Raw genomic sequence first — 20,742 nt, forward strand, 5'->3', positions numbered from 1 at the left:
AAGAACACTTTTTGGTTCTAGGCAGGAACTTAGAACTGGTGATGCTTTTGTCAGGTTTAATTTCCAAAATGTTGATTAATACACAACAGAAATAAATGAGGAAGTCATAATTATACTATCAAAGCTTCTACTGCAAATCACATAAAGACTAACAGAATTAAAAAAAAAATGGAAAAATAGTAATAGAAGCTTATTTTAGTCACATAAGATCTAATAAATCTTCTTCAGTTCATTCATTTCACAAATCTAAGCCAAAATAATCTTCTTGAATTCATAAATATGATGACTATTTTGAATAATATAGTTGAAATCAAAATGACTGCATATAACTATTTCAAAGATCACTTTGAACAAGTTCAAGGTTATGATTTCTGCAAAAAGAAAATGGTGAATATAAATTATTTAGCACAATCTTTTAGAACATCTGTCGTCATCTTCACCTCTTTTGCGTTTTTCTGGCGGTGACTGATCAGATTCACAGGCAGGGGACGGTCTGATATCATCAGGAGGATTTGATTGATGATTAGTAAGTTTATGAATATCTTCCACCTCCAAAAAAATTTCTTTCATGTGATGCACACTTTCCGTTTCTTTCTGATCTTTCTCTGAGGTTTCATTCTCCATTGGTTCAGATAAACGCTCAGATGGCAAAGGAGCTTTGAGCTTGTCAAACCCGTCCTTTTGTTTCTCAAACATTATTTGTAGGTGTTTCCCTTGTTCTTCAATTTGCAACTGAAGTTTTCTCTGAACCTGTTTGGATAAAAAAAACGGTGAGAAAGGCTAACGAATACCTATCTGCCAAAGATCCTGGCAGTAAATAGGAATCGGCGCATACAAATTGTGCCAAAAAACAGAAAAATGATTTTCTGGAATGAAAGAAAACATGCAGAAACAAAGTGCGGCACCCAGTCTAACTAAGGCCTCGTTTGGTTTCCCCCGACGTTTTTTTCGTTCTTGACGTTTTTTTCGTTCTTGAATGTAGGTATTACAACGGATAAGTATTTTTTTTCTTCTCAAATCGGCAAAAATACGGAGGTATAGCTAAATATATTTTGAAAAAGTGGCGTAAACAAACAGTAAAATAATGATTTTTTTACTAATTGAAATCGGAAACGGAAAAATTACGGCCAACCAAACAGGCCTAAAGTAGAATCATGTTTGTCTTGTCCGAATGCACATAAAATGCTATTTTATCAATGCTCTGATTTACAAAAATGTATGCAATGCCCATAAAATGCTATTTTCTGATGATGAAATTATAATGAATTTTAACATAATTACATAAAACAAAAGAATATTAGTTGTAAATGAGTGAAAATAATAATACGCATAAAGAACTGATTGACCACGGAAGGATCGAATTATTTTCAAAATCAATTATCCTGGATGTAAAGTAAATTTTCAAAGTAAATGTGATCCTTTAATAATTCAAATTGAGCAAAACCACAAAAGGGCGTGCCTCAAAGTTGCAAAACTAGAAATAATTCAGTCACTAGTATTCAGAACAGAATATTTATATGCTATTGAAGTACTTGCATATACATGAAAAGGTTAGAGTAGCTCCAGTAGAAGATAAGATTAGAGAGAGTCGCCTTAGATGGTTTGGTCACATAAAACGGCGGCCTTCCGATGATCCGGTTAGGAAAGTAGAGGTATTAGATTTGACTTATGTTAAGAAAGATAGAGGTAGACCTAAAAAGACTTGGTTAGAAAATATTAGAAATGATCTTTCTTTATTAGATTTAAACGAGAATTTGACTTTTAATGGGACACAATGGAGAAAAAGGATTCATGTAGCCGACACCACGTAGAGGGATAAAGGCTTATTGTTGTTGTTGTTGTTGTAGTACTTGCCGACTTGCTGGAAGTTATACAAGATAAAAAAATATTTCAGGTCAGTTATTGTACATTCCATATGGACTAGTTCCCAAATTGCAAGCAATGTCCATAAAATGCTATTTGACATGAATTTATATGCCGAGGAAGGAGCTGAAGGTGAAATCGCTGAAAACAGAGAAACGGAACTTGAATATGAAAAGAAAAAACAACAATATTCGGTGATTTGTTTTTCTATGTAAAATAGGTTTCAAATTAAATGAGGTCGCATTTCATTTTAAATTCAGCACACTCGCAAGGATAAAACTTAAGTTGTACCTCAAGCTGTTCATGGAGCCGTTTCTGCAGTTCCACTTGGAGCCGCAATGCTTCAGTGATGTCTCCACTACCATTGAAAGAAAACAAAATCATCAAATCGATTGCAACTAGCTGCAACAATATACCTATTAAATTAATTGGACACTGCAAGCTAAATGCAGTCCAGAAAAAAAATATTATAAAAATGATCATATGTAATTTGATTGTTTTTAGTATTAATTTTTAATTATTATTTTTTTTATTTTTTAGTATTAAATTATTATTATTTATTAATTTAATTAAAAATTTTAAAAATATTTTAATTTTTTTTAATAATTTTAATTTATTAATTTGTCAAATTTAATTTAAAATTTTAATTATTAATTAAATTAAAATAATTAATTATTTTTAAATTAATTATACTGATTAATTATTTAATAAATTAATTTAAAATTAATTTAAAATTAATTACTCAATATAATTTATTTAAAAATAATTAATTATTTTAATTTAATTAATAATTAAAATTTTAAATTAAATTTGAAAAATTATTAAATTAAAATATTTAATCAACAATTATTAAAATTAAAATAATAAACAATATGTTCAAACTCCAATGTAGTTATTATAGAAAGGAAAGCAAGAAATGATCTTCAGGGCAAGGTACACTTCAAGAACTACCATAATACAGGTTAAAAGAACTCAATTTATGAAAGTTTGATATGACAATCTCAGTGTAAAACCAACAATGAAACACGCTAAAAACAATTGTTTATGTGTTTTCTCTAGAGTTTATGGTAGCTATTTGCATGCAATGTAAAATGTGCATATGGTGTTGCTGTATGTTTATATGTGCATGCTGGCATATTTGTCTGTGTATTGATGCAGGCGGTCAGATAATCTGCATTTGTTGTCTACTTCTCCCAGCATGTTGACTGTTATCATTCGCAGTGAACTATTGTATTCATTGCATATCAAATTCCTCTGCTTATAGGGGATGGATATATTTGCTTGTCACTAAATTATTGTAGACTGCATAAATGTCCTAGCACTTGTTGCATGCTTCTGTATATCTATATAGGGAATATCATCAATTGTAGGCAAGTTCACTGCATTGCGCTCATATGCTTATATATTGATCTCGACCGTAGGGGGTTGTATGCATGAGAAGTCTCCTTTTTATTGCCTACAAGAAGTGTATGTCTTCTTTGTAACTGGATGAATATCGCTTGTCAGTGAGTTGTATTTATCATACTCTTCTAGCTTGTACTTGTAGGATGGCAGTCGTCACTGTTGTCTACAGGAGAATCGGTATATTTGCATACAAGATACTTGGCATTGATGGCAAAGAAGTCGTCTTCTCCATGACCCCCTCACTCAGTGTGTAGACATGTCACATTCCTTGTATGTTGTGCATTATCATTTGCAGGGTTTAATGTGCTTGCTTGTAAGTTGACTTCATAGAGAGGTTGTTATATCTCTATATTTTGTTTATAAGTGCATCATAGCACCACTCATGCATAGTCTATTGTGTATATTTACAGTTACTTTTGTTTGATTGTCATGGTTGCTAGCAAGATTGCTATGGATGTCACTATTATTTGCATATGGCTTGTAATGCTTGTTAAGATATTCTCGTACATCTGCTTGTAATTAGGTCACACATCCTTATTAATCATCGTTGATCATTGCACGTTGACCCCCTCAATTTGTAGGGAATTTATGCGCTTGCTTGAAGTTGGATTGTTGTTGATGATGTGGATATTACTACATTCATTATCTGCTCTTCATATTCCACTTGTGAACATCTCCATGTTGCATGTTGATTGTTATGGCTTGCAGAGGTTCAGTGCATTTGCCTGATAATCACTCATCATTAACTACAAAGATGACTCAGCGTCTACTACAAATTGTTCATTGTCACTTGTAGGTAGACTATTGTACGCATAATGAATTTTCTACATTTGCTTGTGGATGCTTGCAATCATTATATACCGCACTACGTGTGTTTGCAAGAAAATTCATTGTCAGCATATGAGTTGGTGTGCTTCTCTGCATACTGATGCTGACCACAAAGTGAGTTGCATTCACGACTGATTTCCCCATGCATATTAATTGGAGGTTGCTATATTTGCTTGCATGCTGGTTGTTGTTGTCCACAAGGAACTGCTATATTCATCCACAAATGGTCGACAATGATTGAAAGGATATTGTAGCATTCATCGCATATCCCTCAAGTTCATTTGTAGTTTGGCGAGTATATTGCATCTGTTTGTATATGTTTCACTGTTATTCACAAACACCCACAAGTCTTCTATAGTTGCTTGTGGATGGACTATTGTGTGTGTTTGCATTTGTTGCATTCTTTATGTATTTTATTGTGGTCTTTGGTTCTTACAATATATCTGCTACTGTTGCCTATAGACAGGTAGATGTATTCATTCACAAATTGAAGTTGACTACAGGATACTGTATTTACTGAAGTCTCTCTGCATCTATCCATAAGTGGCATATAATGCGTACATCTGCATTCGTAGAGGACCCGTACGTATTGCAGATCTTCTATCATTACTTACAGAGGATCCATCACACTGGCGATACATTTACCATCATTGCTTGTAGATAAGATTGTTGTATGTATTACAAGCTCTTTGTTGTTATATGTGTGGGCAAGTTGTGCTAAACACAGGTCTTCTAGTGCTGCTTGTAGGTGGGTCATAGTGTGTTAGGAAATCATTGGAATCTCCAAGTAAACCCTAATTATCTTGATGAAATCAGTGATAACGATCCACAAATCCAAAGGAAAAACCAGAAAACAATAATTTTATTGTGATAATCAACTAACGGAAGAAAAATAACAAGATACAATTGATCCTCCATTCGAGAAGAGGATCTATCTATACCAAATCTCTAGATGCCTCTAGAGCCCAAAATAACCTAAGAGATCTCAAATTCAGCCAAATTCAAGATGTCCTAACCCTAGGAAAACAAACTATTTAATGCATAACATTCAAAAGGAAATCTCTAAACAGACCCTACTTTGAAATTTCTCTTCCAATCCCCTTCAAAAACCTTCCTAAATAGCTCCATGAGGATCAGCAGTCAGATCGTGCGTACAGGAGAGGTGGAACTCTTTTGCCTCTGTTTTGTTGAGCCAGTCCCGTATGGACTGGCTGGACCGGTCCAATGGACTGGTTTAACAATACTCTCCTCCCAAAGACCCACTTTGTCCTCAAGGTGGAAGGATGGGACTCTGCTGATAGCTTTCTTCAACTGCTCTGTTAGTGGCCATGTTATCGTCCATTGGAACCAAGCTAGAACTTTCCCCTTTAAACATAGCCATGTAACCGTAAACTTCTCCTCCTCATTTAACCCATTCACCATGAAATATATCTCCACCAGTACACCCACCCATAAGCATCCTCCCTTTCAAATACTAGCATCCTCAACTTTCTCATCCTATGATCGCTACCACCCCAGTAGCTTTTTCCTCCTCCAATATAGCAGTTGTCGTGATCCCTCCATATTTCCCCTATGTATTGAGGGTGGTAATCCCACCTTACTTACCTCCGCCTCACATGACCCAATTCCCATGATTCGGCCCGTCCCCCTCCTTCGGTCGTCCACTCCCTTGCTTAAAAGACCTCCCATAGTGGTCGGCCATCCCACCACCTTCACAATGAAGCTGCCTTCCTACTGTCCCCCCATTTGATAACCCTATTCTGCCCCTTATCGAAGCCCTAAGAAGTGGCTCTCGACCCCCTCCTCCGATGACCCACTCCCCTTACCCAAAATGCCTCTCATAGTGGTCAGCCGCCCTACGACCCACTCCCCTTGCAATAAAAAGATATTTTCCTTATTTTTTCGGAATTTCATATTGCAGTTCGCTGATTTTGCTGAAATCGCATCTACTTCCTATCAAAAGCATATAATAAAGTTCCAAGAGAAGTGTTATGGAGAGTTCTAGAAAAAGAAAGGGGTTAATAATGCATATATTCAAGTCATTAAACATATATATGTAGAAGATGTTACTTGTGTTCAAATACAAGGTGGTTTGACCAAATATTTTCCTATATCAGTTGGATTACATCAAGGATCAGCCTTAAGCCCATATCTTTTTGTTTTAGTCATGGATGTTCTTACTAGACATTTGCAAGATGATGTACCCTAGTGTATATTTTTAGCTAATGATATTCATCTTGTTGATAAGACTATAGAGGGAGTTGAATGTAAACTTGAATTATAGAGGTCAACCTTAAAGTCTAAAGGTTTTCATTAGAGTAGATCTAAAATTGAATACATGGAGTGTAATTTTAGTAATAATAGATCTAGTGGGGGAATTCTGACTTTGATCGATCAAGTCATTAATAAGAGTACACATTTTAGATATCTTGGGTTGATTGCTCAGAGTGATGGTGAAATAAATGGGAATTATTAATAGAATTTAAGTTGGATGGTTAAAGTGGAGGAATGCATTGGACTTGTTGTTCGATAGAAAAGTTTAACTCAAACTCAAGGAAAAAGTCTATAAGATGGTGGTGAGACCTGCAATGCTTTATGGCGCAGAATGTTGGTCATTAAAAGAGAAGCATGGTATTAAGTTAAGTGGATGAGGATGCTAGGTAGATGAATGGCTTTATACTTAGAGACATGATACGAAATGAGCATATACGTGAAAATGTTGGAGGCTTCGACGGCAAATAAGATTAAAGAGAGTCGGCTTAGATGGTTTGGTCACATAAAACGGTGGCCTTCTGATGACCCATTTAGGATAGATGTATTAGATTTGGCTTATGTAAAGAAAGGTAGAAGTAGACCTAAAAGACTTGGTTATAAAATATTAGAAATGATCTTTCTTTATTAGATTTAGATCAGAATTTTACTCTTAACATGACATAATAAAGAAAAAAGATTCATGTGGCCGACCCTACGTAGTGGGATAAAGGCTTGATGGTGTTGTTGTATCATCAAAGGTAATGTCTTTTGAAGTAAGAGATTTTTTGTTGGGAGGATGTTCACACTAATACCCTTTTTGAGCAAAATACTAAATAAAGATACATTTGCGAGCTCTATGATCAAGTTTAACCTTGTACATATTATTGAAGCTCATAAAAACTCCTATACATCTCTAAATTGTAGATATCCTCACAAAATCATTTTCATGTGGCAACAATGAAATTTGAAGTCCAAGCAAAGAATGATTAACATCTACAACCTAGCTTGAGAGGTGTAAATTTTCATCAAACCAAAATTCGAAAGGCTTTATGCTTTGACTAAGGAGGATTTTTTGAGCAACTAGTTTAAATCCTTTTATTTGGTTTCTTTTGTTTTGCTTGTGCCTTTTAGGTACCTTTTAATTGTAATTAAGGGCTAGGAGCCTAGGACTATAGGAGGATATAGTCCTCTATTTATAAATATAGCTTCAGATTTCATGTATTAAAGCATAAAAAAGAGAAATAAATATCAGTTTTTTTTTTTTTTTTCAAAACTTCTCAATATATAAATATTGTTTGTGAGGATAGAACTGATATTGGTGGTCAACCGATGAGCACAACTTACTGTTTAGGTTCTTTAATTTCTAGCTGCACCTATGTAGAAGTTAGTGTTTTCTTCACAGAAAGGTCATTATTGGCAAAGATTGCTTAGTAGTTTAAAGTACTTAAGAAAATGAGCAACACCCAAAGCAGATATTAGTATAACTAAAAAGTATTTTCAACTTGGATATGCACTGCTAAGGGTGAATCTCATCGCGGTATTGAGTTTTGCTTTTCAAAAACTTGCCAAATCACATTTTCATTCTTATGGAAAACTAATATAGTCCTAACTCAAATGATAATTCAACAAAGCATCAACGAGCAAAGGCTCCATCTTTAAATTGACCAAGTATTTTTGTGATTTACAAAATAATTCAAAAGGTTATTTGAAGCAACCAAATGAAAGAAGCATCTCTATTCTATCCTTTAGCTGGGAAAGGCTCCATATTTTAATTTGATAATTTATTTACTAAGGTGATTTCTTCAAAAATTGCAAATTCTTAAAATGAAATCAGTGTAATCTTCAACATATTTATGCATGGAAGCATGCATGAATGGAATATTTAATTTTACCGTATGTTGTTGGCCTTTCAAAAATCAATAATAGAAAGATTGAGGGATTGTGATAACTATCTTTCTTCAGTTTTCCTAGTAATTATAGCTAAATGATCCAGGTTCAATCAAATTATTTCAACTTTAGGTATATCTACTGCAGATAGAGGATCAGGTAAGGATACGATTTTTGGTAAATCATAAAACTTGAGTTTCTCCCACCTACGCTATTACACTATTTCTCAAGCACGACATTTTACAAGCAAAAAGTGCAAACTCACATGCACAACTTAGCTAGCATGATACAATCTTACAATTACGGGATATTATCTCCCACCATGTGTAGTTCCGGCACAACTTAAATAGGGACCGCAGCACACATATTTTTCAAAAGTGTACTTTATTCAAATAACTAAAAAGTACCTAACACGCCTAAAAACATTATTAGAACAGTATCAGATTACATACACATGCCGAAGACCATGAGAATAGTTCTAATTTCATAATTCAGTTCTCCATTAAGACTTCACAAAATTCCACTAGGTTTCACCTTTATAAAATTGTCTGGTTGACGTATAGGATAAAATATTACTGCTGAGATATTAATAGAAGTTTCTAGCACAGATTCAGTTCAACTTACCATTTCAGGCTGAAAGATGGATTTTGAATCGATGAATTGTTGTTACTTTCCACAGCACCTAAAAGGAAAATTGAAGCATCTATTCATAATAAGATCACATTTATTTAATGAAGCGGTCAAAGACTTTCTAACAAAAGAATGTATGTTCATAGTATCAAAATGAGAGGCGATAGTGCTAATTCATCGCCATCTTGCAAAAATGGATGCTGTCTGTTGGTGGATAAGGGCCTTTTGCTAGTCCAAACCAGGCGACAACCAGCAGCATTTAAATGGCTGTGCAAGCCACACCAAGGTCCAGTATTTTTTCATTTATCTCAAAAGAGGGAAGTAAGATAAATAAAACGTACATTATAAATGATAACATTTTTAGGGGAAAAAAAAGTAAATTGGGCTCACAAGAAATGATATGATTCTAAATCTCAAAAAGTAAAGTAACCTAACCTTCAGATAATCCTGGCCTGACCCGAGTTGTCCTGTATTTCTGCAAATTAAAGTAGAAACACAATCAGAAAGCATGACAGTGAACTGCTATTTAAGTGCATGCCTTTCAGTAAGAAAGCAATTAGAACCTGCAAATGGCTTTTAACATGGTATATGGTCAATCCATCAACCTGCATGAACTTAAGAACGCTCTTAGGTGTAGCTCCTACAAGTGAAGAAGCTAAAAATAAAGAGGGAGTAAAATATCAAATCAAACAATGATTCACAGAAACAAGCAGTTTACTTTCACTTCCACCAAGGTGGTTTACAGCTTCCACAAATTTGTCATGAAGTTCTGGGGTCCATCGCATGCGAGGCTTTGTTGCAGATGCCGTGGTTGAAGGTGAGAGCCAACTGACAGAACCAAGCTCCATAGAAGAAGAAATTGACGGATATTTACTCTGCTGATGCAATGAAGCATTGGATAATGGTTGATCACCCTAATAAATGAGAAATAGCAACATATTTAATTACAAAGAACGTTGCTAAATAATAGTTATAGCATGTGCATACCAAGTAGATAGCAAACTATAAGCATCATCATTCGGAACCTCCTTTTGATTTTCAATATAGACAAATCCAACGAAAGAAGCACAGATCACCATGCAGCATCAATAGAGACAAACTTTTTATAGCTATTCAAGTTTAATATCCATTTACAAAAAGTAATAAAGGAAAATAGTGGAGATTGGTTTTTGGAAAAAAAATCATTTTCTTAGTAACTTGTAACATATTACTATTTATGAGGTAGGCAATCCAACAAAAGTACGACTGAGACTATCTAAAAAATCTTGAAGCTACCTTCGGTTGAACATTGTTATCATCTGATTCATTAAAAAGTTCGAGACAATAATCATTCATCAACTCTGTCAGGTCTGCCAACTCATTCTGCTCTTTAGAACAAGCATTCATAGCACGATTGCTCTGAATTTGATTGCTCGCAGCCGTTACACTATCAGGATAGTCGAGAATATCCTCAAGTGAAGCAGGGCACCAAGAGCTTTCATTAAATTCTTGGGAAAATTTATCTGATGAGGGTAGATACCCTTCTGCATACGTATAACTTGTAGAAGGGGGCATAGTAACGCAATTGGCTGACTGAGAACGAAGCAGAACATTAGATTTTTTCCTTTCTTCAAGTAAATCAGAAGTAAAACCAATATCAGATGATGGTTTAACAACACCCACACTTGACGTGTAAGTGTCAAGTTGCGACACATGATTACTTTTAAATTGCCTTTCCATGGTATCCTACTGGGAATGAGATAGCTATTCTCTAAAGTGATAGCTAGAATGGGAGCAGATAATAAGAAACTCAGAAATTTCTATATTGATGAGCTGCTTCAAATCTGATAACTGTAATGATGTAGCTCCACATGCATCCATTGTTTTCCTTAGGAAAGTTGGTCAAACCCTCCTTTTCTTGGATAATACATGATGACCAAGATACAGTAATGATGAATTTTGCTTTAGACGATGCCAAACAATGTTACAGATCAATCGTAACGTCATAATCCATTCTGCCTCACAACCTGTTAAGAACAAAATTCAGGATTCTAATTGCCACAGAGAGCGAGCCCAAAACAATTGAAAGTATTAAATAGAAATTCCTTGGGAAATAGCAAAACATGGGCAAACCGGGTATACCAAAAAAAAGTAAGGTCAAATTACAAGGGAACCAAATCAAATCCATACAAAGGAGAAGTTCAGCATTGCAACAGTGTATGGTTTTGTAGATTAAAAGGATTAATAACATGAATATAAAGATAAGAGAGAATATAAAAATAGATGTGAAAGCAGATTAAAAAATAAAAGACTAAGAACTAGTAACCTCAAGTGCCTCTTGTATGCTAATTTAAAGGTCTAACATATTCAAGAAAAAATATATAGAAATTATTTCGTCTCGCCATAGTATCCGAGACAAAAAATCCTATATTCTGATTCCTTTGCTAACACTTGCTTGCTCATGTCCCATTTTGCTGCTGCATTCTTCCATTTTCTCTCATCCCAGACTACTACAACAATCGTGTGGATCCGCATGAAATTAATCCTCTTTAAGACTCAATAATAAATAACATTATATTAACTTCTGCTCGGTTTTCACTAAAGAAAGCATATGAGAGCAATCTAAAATGTCATGCAAACACTCAATATAAAAAAAGCTTAACATGAATAAGCAAACATAAACAAAAAGTCTAAAATAAGCAAATAAATAAGTCCTAAAAAAATTAGTTATGACTTCAGACTTTGAATTGAAAAGTCACTTGCAGTAGCATCACTTAAAAAGTCTCCATTAGAATAGTCATCATAGTTGACAGCTTTCCTCCCTACCTCATCCTCCACTGCATAAACAAACTCCCAAACTTAATCATCAGCTTCAATCTCAATCATCTTTTTTTCCCTAATCAATAAAATTCAATAAAAACATTATTTAAAACAACAACTAAATTGAATTTTTATGACATCTATTATATAAAGTTCTATGCTAATATCTTATGTAACTTTATTATTGAGTTTTGTTATTCTTCTTCCTTCCACTAATTAAAAAAAGTTAATATTGAAATCTTCCTATTATAATTCTTATCGTGAAACCTCCACAATTTATTTTTCATTTGATAACACATTATTAATAACCAAAAATCTTCATTATTCTCCAAGAAATTCATGCAAACCCATAATATAGGCATACATCTCATTGCATGCTCTTGAAAGTGCACCTCAAAATGAAGATTGGATGCTCCTCAGCCTAAAACGCTATTCAAGTTGCATAATTTTAAACACTAATTTGTTGGAAATTTTTCAAAATCATAAATTGGTGTAGTCCAAATAAGTCAACGTACATCTTTGTACAAGGAGTTGTCATCCTTAACCATTTTTTAATCATCAAAGGGTTATATAATGTTCATTTATGATAAAAAAAACTAGGAATACTTCAATATATTTTGAATAAAGATCGAAATGTCCCTATCAAAATCTATAAATTATGCCTTTACTTAATTCATTTAGGACATTATTTATTACCATATCTTAAGAGAATTCTAGAGCTCTGATACCGCTTAAAATTCTTGTTGATCCCCTATAGTGTTCCAACATCATACTGCTTCACCTCCATGATGAGGACTGCTTGACCATTCTCAATAGTCCCTAGCCTTTTAGTGTTGCCTTGTCCGTTAACCCCAATGGTTTTATGCCTACACATATTGGACGAGAATGGTCTTCTTCACCATCAACACCCTCCTCGGCCTTTTAGTTTCATCTTGTTCGTAATCCCAAGGTCATATTACCTTCATCTCAAGGAGGAGGATTGAACCAATCATCCTTAGGAGTTTTCTTGAACTTTTAGTGCCATCTTGTTCATCTCCCCAAGTTCGTGATGTCTTCACCTCAACAAGGAGGGTATCTCAATCATCCTCAATGGCCTTCCCAAACTTTCAAAACCACCTTATTTGTCATCCCAAAGCCGACTCGCCTTCATCTCTAAGTGGATGAGGGAGCATCCTCAGTGGCCTCTACAACTTTTTAGTGTCACCTCATTAATCACCCCAAGGTCATATTGTCTTCGCCTTTGGAATATTGACCCGACCATCCTCAATGACATCCCAATCCTTTCAACGCCACCTCATCTACCAAATTCAAGTCACGTTGTCTTCCCCTTACATATAAGGACTATTCCAAAACTTAACCTTCTTGGGTCGCAATACTAAAAGTACTATAAACAACTTACTTTCATTTACTTTATATTAATGGCTTTTTTAGTTCAAAGAAGGGCATTCTCTTATGACTAATATTTACAATTAGCGAAAATAATTTTCACTAGGTTTGGCCTCATGGTTTTTCCCATTTTGGGCTTTTTAGAAAGAAAAAACGTGTCCCCTACCTGCCCCCTTTTAGTCATCTGATTGTGTGTAAGTCATTGCTTGAAGTTAAGGCGACTGAGATATCTCTTTACCGACACAACTTCCTGCACTCAACAATATTATTATATCAAGAAAATGGAAATAAAATCCTAAAAAAAATTATCCATACAAATATCAAGGTAGTTCAAGTAAGTCCAGGAAGTCTAGTTATGAAATTTTGATACTATACATTCCCAGGGCACAGTAGATTGATCGAAGAATAAAGGGTCAATCAAACGACATGAAAGGCTAGTGTTCAGGTACTCCATCGTTTAAAACAGGGGGAAGAAACTAAAAAGATTGAAAGATGGGAATCAATTAACGCCAATGAAAATGGGTACATGCGATCCCAATTGAAAGAAAGTGAATAAGAAATCAATTATTTTCTCTGATTCTAAACTGAAACGACTGTCGTCATACCTTCTGCGATCCCAATTGGCAAATTCCTGATTCTACCCTGAACAAGACCGGAGATAAAGCGGGTCAGTGAAGAATCACGCCTCCGGCGCGGCGGCAGCGCCGGAAAAGTCGAGAGCAAACAGAGATGAAAGTGAAAGGAAAAGGAAAATTCGGAGGGAAGCGGGATTCCTAAATTCGATATCATCGTCCAAGATAAGGGCGAACGAACGGCAAATGAAAATTCGGTCACGGATCAGTCGCGCAATTTATGCGCATTAACCCTCTGACTTCAAAGCATTTGCAAAACATCACGACCGCAATTTTTATTTTACTTTTTGGTTATGAATCTTTATTGCCATGCATTTAAATGATGAGGTGGATACAAACACAATTTTACATTTTTCATTTTTTACATATTTTATTAGACTTAGGTTTCTTTTTGGGATATTTTCTGAAATAAATTTTTAGAATAACAAATTTTTTTTTACAAAATTATGTTAGGATATAATAATGAAATTATCTTAAATGAAGTCTTATTCAAATTAAATCGGAATTAAAATCTTGAAAACTTTTTAATAAATCATCAGTAACAATAAAAAGTATCAATTAGTTGTAGATATATTTAATTTTTTTTGCGGTTACTTTAAAAAGACTAGTGAAGACTACCATTTTTCCTTTCACTAATTTTTTATATATAGGGCTACATAATCTAAAAAAATTAAAAGGCTGCAATATTTGAAATTAAATTATTAATAAATATTTGAATTCATGCTCATATAAGGAGCTATTAGGAATTATTTTTATATGTTATATTTTATTTTATTTCTTTTTCTTTTGATTAAATATAAAATATATTTGACATCTTAAAAATATTTTTGATATCTATAACAGTGGGGGCTAGTTGAGGGATGGGGGGTTCCCAACAAAAAATTCGAATATAATTTACAAGTATATCTTCATGCAGTATATTGATTTTTCATAATACATATAAACAATAAAGTGATTAATTAAATCTGAATATAAAAATAAGTTGAAGGAAGGTTAAAATCGGGCCCCCCTTTTATTTTTTTTTTTTTTTGTTTTATCACTATAGTCAAGGGAACAATGATCATACTTGTTGCGGGCTGGAAGATTCACGGCGGTAGAGTAAATAGAATTTTCGTCTTAGCGGTGCATTGATATCCTGCACACAAACAGAAAAACACCTAATATTTTTTTATGTGGAAAGCCCGAAGAGGGAAAAATCATGGGGCCTCGCTCATGTGAAAAGATTCCACTAAACTTGAGTGAATTACAAGGGTAGATCCATCCCTCAATTTAGAGGTGGTTAAATTATAGTAGTTTGTAGAGCTAGGTAATGATTCGACGACGGTCAGGCGGAAGTCTAAAAGCGTTTGTGCAGAAGTTCAGCTGACAATGAACGATCTGACAAAGCTCAGGCGGAAGTCCGGCTGCAGTCGATGACTGGGCGGATGGCCGGGCTAATGTCCGGTCGGGTGGTGGTCCGACGATGGTTAGGTTGAAGTTTGGCTGAGGTCAGCAACTGGGTAGAAGTCCGACGACGATCGGCGACCGGGCGGTGGTGTTAGAGCTCTTGAAGCTTCATAGCTCTCTCCAATCTGCAGCAAAAGGTCATCCTCATGTATAGAGTAGGGGTCTATTTATTGAATTTCATGAGTGGCATACCCAATTAATATATAGAAGATCCGGGGCTGGTTCGGTGTGCTACATCAGATGACTCGTATTGATTCCCCGATCATATAGAGTTTTTTCAACTATTTAAGTGCCTTAACAATGTCGGAATTCATATATCTTAGGCTCGTTGGATTCGTCTCGCCGAGCCACTCGATTTTACTATAAGCATGTCATATTTGGATATCATTTTATCATCTAAATAAATAAATAATGTTTTGACCCTCCAAATGTGGTCCGAGCCCCCGATTCAGACCCACTTGGGCTTGGGTTGGACCAATTTTGGTATTGTTAGGTTTGTCTTTTTGAGATATTTATATATATATATATAGTTTTTTAGCATATTTTTTAACTTTTTTAAAAAAAATCAATCAAATTTATTTTAAAAACACTTAAAAGAGCATTCAGCTTTCTAAGTGTTTTTAAAACAAACCTTTACTAATAGCTACCGCCACTACTTACCGCCTATAGCAGCCATCTCCGTCAGCAACAACCGCTACTACACACCACTACACCATAAATAAACTCAAATAATATATTTTTGAAATATCAAATATATTTTATTTCTCCTGGAACTATAAACAAAGAAAAAAAAATTATCCCGAATAGCCGAATGGCTTATCCGGACTATCATTTTGAATTAAAATAAAAAGAGTTATTATTTGAAAGAGGGTATGAATGAAAATAGATTAATAACTTTGGTGATTGGAGGAGAAGAACTTGATCGCGTGAAGTAAAGAGAAACCAAGCAGAATTGATGTATCCCTCAAAACGGTTGAAAATAGGAGAGAATAATAAATTATTTATATATTAAGGATTGTTTGAGACCGGTGATTTGCTTTTAAGATCGCAATCACAAAAGCAATAGAGCTCATTTGATTGCTTGGATTAACAAAGGTTCTTATTATTTTTAAAGCGATTTTTTAATACAAAGTTTTCTAATTAAAAAAAAAATTAATATTAAAAGATTAGTTTAGAAAGCATTAAGAAAGCTATTCCAAATGAAGCGTAAAAAGGTTTGAAAAAATGTTGAGTTTTAGATTTTATCATTTATGTTTCGTTTGGGACGACTTTCTTATTAAATCTTAAAGCAGCTTTTTATTAAAAAATTATTTTTTTACTAAAAACTGCTTTAAGAAGCAATAATAAAGTTTGTACGAAAAAGCTGTTTTATGAAGCAGTAAGAAAGCCGACCTAAAGGAAACCTTAGTTTTGCTTTGGTTGCAACAGGCGTGAGGATTCTAATTAAGCATATGTGGCAGCTTGAAGGTCCTATATATCATATTTTGAAAAATAATGAAATTGTTGCACACTCAAAATATGTGAAAATAAATTTCTCACATTTCAAAATATTTATTTATTTACGTGCAACTAAATGAACCCTAAAAATATTCTACACGTAAAATTTAAGACTCTAAGAAAGATAGTCAAAACTAGTGAAAAAAAATAATTAGCAAATATTTTGAAGATTTGAATGAAATCTGTGCATATTTGTAATATATATTATTTTCATGAAAATTGAGCAATAATTTTTTTACAACGAACACAATATAATAAATTTATTTGTATAACTTCCCATTATACAAATATCTGAAAGCAGTAGGCCAATAACATCAATTTAGACAATCAAAGCTTAAGCAAATGTTGTAAGACAAAACTTATAATTTTATTTATACGCTTTGGGAAAAGTTGCGAGGCTTGCAATATTGGTTGAGTTCCCCGGTACTTTCTAGGCAATACAAAGTATTCAGGTTTTCATTTAACAAATTGGCTCAATTGCTTTAGTTTAAATTTTACATATTTAAATAAAATCAATTATTTTGAGATTTTAAGGGTCTATTTGGGGAGAAAGTATTACTTGCGGACGTCAAACGGTATTCGGAGGCCAATCAAAGCGCCCCACATTATCAATCAATACACAACTGTGCACAGGGCTAATGTAGTTTTTTTTTTAAAGATGATTATAAAATCATTGTAGGAAAAATAATTTTTTTAATAGTTGTTGTAAAAATAAACTTCTTAACTAGGGGTGTCAATTTTGAGTCACGGGTCGGATTCGGGTCGAACCCGGAACTGAACCGGGTTCAATCGTGTCGACCCTAACTCTTAATTAAGACTCAAATTCAAAATCGACATCATATTTATAAGACTCAAATTCAAAATCTCTTAATTAATAGTTAAAATTTTCAACCAACAAATCAAAATGAGTTACTTCTACTAAAAACTCGATATATATATATATATAAAATCCTGCATCTCAAGATCTTGCAGGCTATTTATTTATATAAAGTTCTTCCTCTACTTCACTAGCATTCGAACACTCAACACACAGCCCAGGAAATTTCAAGCAGCAGAAATAGATTGCTGATATTACAACGCTAAGAAAAGAGAAAAATTGGCTCAGCATATTTTTATCAAATTCTTATTTAGAACAGATCTTAAAATTATTAAATTTATTATGAGATAAGTGTAATATAAATTTAAATTAATTCTTCATTTATTACACTCATCTCAAATAAATCTAATAATTTTAAGAACCAAAATTTGATAAAAAAATTATGCTAACCCAAATTTTTTTCCAGAAGAGGATCACAAGTAGTACATGGGATTTGGGAGCTTGAAAGCTCTCTTGGCTGTAGAGTGGCCATTAAGACTGCTCCACTGAGAACCAACAATGCCCCACAAGCGATATCCTTGCTCGACCAACTTCTTTCTCTGCTCTGATTTATAGCTCTGTGCATCAACATAGCTCTCCTCATCACACCGGAGGATGAGCTTGGTCCATCCATGATAGCCAGCTTTGAAAAGGTTGTCGACGGTGGCGGCGCGGAGATGCTCCGGCCGCCAGGAGATGATGAAGATGTCCAGCCCTTTGCTGTTGATTTCACGGAAGAGACTAAGCATGTCGTCGATCACTGTCGCCTTTCCCTTCGCCATCCATTTCTCCAGCGATGCTCTGTCTGGTGGATCGCTCCGGCAATCAACAATTTCCCTTCATTTGTTGTCTTTGTTGTTAGAATTGAGTGATGAGAAAAAGGACAAATTTAGGAGGAGAGATTAGAGGAATTATTGGCTCCGCCACTGTGAAGAGATGTTTGATTTGCTAAAAACTTTGATGTAACGTTTTTTATTTTTTATTTTTTTAATTATTTTATATTGTTAAGATGTTAAGTAATTTGATGTGCAAACTAGAGTGGAACTGAGTCAAGCCGGCTAGTGGGCTGACTCGAGCTCAACTTGAAAACAGGCTCGGCGAGTCGAGCTTATCGAGCTCGAGAGTCAAGCTTGAATACAATATCTAGTTTGACAGCTTATCGGGCTCGAGCTCAAACAACCCACTACTCGACTCGCGAGCTCGTCAAGCAGCTCGTGTGAAATAGGCAGCGGGGAAAAGTGTTCGCACACAAGAAAAAGGAAATCGTGAGCAGGAAAAGCTTGTGACAACGCAATCTGGCAACGAAGGACGGAAGCTCGACAGTTGCAGACGGTCGACGACACAAGCTCGATGGACTCGGATGGTTGACGATGCAAGCTTGACAGACGCGGTCGATCGATGATGCAAGCTCAACGGATGCGGATGATCGACGACTCAAGCTCGATGACTGCAAACGATCGACAACTCCAGCTCAACAGACGCAGATGAAAGCTCGACGAATGCAGACGGTCGATGACGCAAGCTCGACGGACGCGGATGATCGACGACTCAAGTTCGATGGACGAGAACGGAGACTCGACGGACGTAAACTTGACGACGCAAGCTAGCGACGAGGTGGACGAACAAAATGAGCTTGAAATGCCGCTTGAGCATCTCAACGAGCTTTTTTTTTTCCTCGGTCGAGTCGAGCTCGAGCTCGAGCTCGGTATTTGACAGTCAAACTAGACTCGAAAACCGACCGACTCGAGCTCGACTCAACTCATTTGCACCCCTAGTGCAAACAAATGTTAGCTAACTTGGTGCTCTTTGAGGCATTCACAATCCTTTATATTTTGAACTGCCTAACAGAGTTCTAAAGTTCAGCAAACATACCCAAAGTGGTGCTTCTTGTAGAACGGGACTGTGGAGAGGAGAGTATCGTCGACATCGAACACCCAGGCATCCCGGCTGTCGCCGGCAAGGCGAAAGGAGTTGGTGAGGAAGCGCGACGCCTCGTCGGCTACTCGGCGGACATCAGACTTATACAGAGAAGAAGACATGTACTTGCCCACAGAGCTGGCACACTCATCAGGGATAGAGTTGAAGTCCCTTATGTTGTGAAGCTCCACATTGAACCTCCAGCTTTCACAGTAGTTCTTATGAGTGAGCTCCTTCCCTTTCTCCAAATCTTCATCTCCTCTCTTAGCCACACATTGAGCTTCCAACAGCTGCAAAATGTTGCTCCAAGAATAAGAGTCATTTTCTAATGCTAAGATCTCTGTGGTTAAACACAGGCTTAGAAGCCATAGAAACCATAGAGATGCTCTGCTTGCCATTGTTGAAGTCTCTTTGTTCATTCAATCTCTGTGTTCTCTTATAATATAATGATGATGAAGATCATGATGCAAATGGATTAAATATTTACACATTTAAAAGTCGATAAGAGTAGTTGGACTGTTGGAGTATATATTTTAAAATAAGGGAATTGAAGGAAGAGGAAGCAAGTGGCAAACTAACATAAATAAATAAAGGGCCAGAAATCACATGGATTTTCGCGTGGAAGTTTAAATAAAGAAGGGCTATCTGCCTGAGGGAGATTGGCTGGCAGTTTTTTTTTTTTTTTTGGGGGGGGGGGACAGTCAAACTAGACTCGAATACCGACCGCCTCGAGCTCGACTAAACTCGTTTGCACCCTAGTGCAAACAAATGTTAGATAACTTGGTGCTCTTTGAGACATTCACACTCCTTTATAATTTGAACTGCCTAACAGAGTTCTAAAGTTCAGCAAACATACCCAAAGTGGTGCTTCTTGTAGAACGGGACTGTGGAGAGGAGAGTATCGTCGACATCGAACACCCAGGCATCCCGGCTGTCGCCGGCAAGGCGAAAGGAGTTGGTGAGGAAGCGCGACGCCTCGTCGGCTACTCGGCGGACATCAGACTTATACAGAGAAGAAGACATGTACTTGCCCACAGAGCTGGCACACTCATCAGGGATAGAGTTGAAGTCCCTTATGTTGTGAAGCTCCACATTGAACCTCCAGCTTTCACAGTAGTTCTTATGAGTGAGCTCCTTCCCTTTCTCCAAATCTTCATCTCCTCTCTTAGCCACACATTGAGCTTCCAACAGCTGCAAAATGTTGCTCCAAGAATAAGAGTCATTTTCTAATGCTAAGATCTCTGTGGTTAAACACAGGCTTAGAAGCCATAGAAACCATAGAGATGCTCTGCTTGCCATTGTTGAAGTCTCTTTGTTCATTCAATCTCTATGTTCTCTTATAAT

At 35.5% G+C, this 20,742-nt stretch overlaps 2 protein-coding genes across 3 annotated transcripts; both read right to left on the reverse strand.

The window, feature by feature from the left end:
• Positions 1-193: 193 nt before the first annotated feature.
• LOC110107089 (protein PHOSPHATE STARVATION RESPONSE 2) lies at positions 194-13,854 on the reverse strand. Its single transcript, XM_020837237.2, has 8 exons — positions 13,656-13,854; positions 10,141-10,871; positions 9,584-9,779; positions 9,429-9,505; positions 9,301-9,340; positions 8,860-8,917; positions 2,155-2,221; positions 194-750 (listed from the first exon to the last, which is right to left on the reverse strand). The coding sequence occupies exons 2-8, from the start codon at positions 10,582-10,584 to the stop codon at positions 403-405; spliced, it is 1,230 nt and encodes a 409-aa protein (XP_020692896.1). The 5' UTR covers positions 10,585-10,871; positions 13,656-13,854; the 3' UTR covers positions 194-402.
• Positions 13,855-17,549: 3,695 nt separating this feature from the next.
• On the reverse strand, positions 17,550-20,742 carry LOC110107086 (acid phosphatase 1). 2 transcript variants are annotated; one of them, XM_020837234.2, is made up of 2 exons: positions 20,255-20,742; positions 17,550-18,318 (listed from the first exon to the last, which is right to left on the reverse strand). In XM_020837234.2, the coding sequence occupies exons 1-2, from the start codon at positions 20,716-20,718 to the stop codon at positions 17,916-17,918; spliced, it is 867 nt and encodes a 288-aa protein (XP_020692893.1). In that variant the 5' UTR covers positions 20,719-20,742; the 3' UTR covers positions 17,550-17,915. The 2 variants fall into 2 exon arrangements, with proteins under 2 accessions (XP_020692893.1, XP_020692892.2); XM_020837233.2 differs by lacking the exon at positions 20,255-20,742 and adding an exon at positions 19,354-19,816.

Source organism: Dendrobium catenatum, unplaced genomic scaffold (genome assembly GCF_001605985.2).
Source record: "Dendrobium catenatum unplaced genomic scaffold, ASM160598v2 fragScaff_scaffold_1398, whole genome shotgun sequence".
Lineage (NCBI taxonomy): Eukaryota > Viridiplantae > Streptophyta > Magnoliopsida > Asparagales > Orchidaceae > Dendrobium > Dendrobium catenatum.

Excerpts from the sequence above, each read along its gene's own strand:
- LOC110107089 (XM_020837237.2), bottom strand. The coding sequence starts at position 10,584 with ATGGAAAGGCAATTTAAAAGTAATCATGTGTCGCAACTTGACACTTAC. Across the intron at positions 9,506-9,583 it reads CCACCTTGGTGGAAGTGAAA|GAGCTACACCTAAGAGCGTT; the intron begins GTAAACTGCTTG and ends CTTCACTTGTAG. Across the intron at positions 751-2,154 it reads GGCTCCATGAACAGCTTGAG|GTTCAGAGAAAACTTCAGTT; the intron begins GTACAACTTAAG and ends TTATCCAAACAG.
- LOC110107086 (XM_020837234.2), bottom strand. The coding sequence starts at position 20,718 with ATGAACAAAGAGACTTCAACAATGGCAAGCAGAGCATCTCTATGGTTT. Across the intron at positions 18,319-20,254 it reads TACAAGAAGCACCACTTTGG|GGAAATTGTTGATTGCCGGA; the intron begins GTATGTTTGCTG and ends CAACAAATGAAG.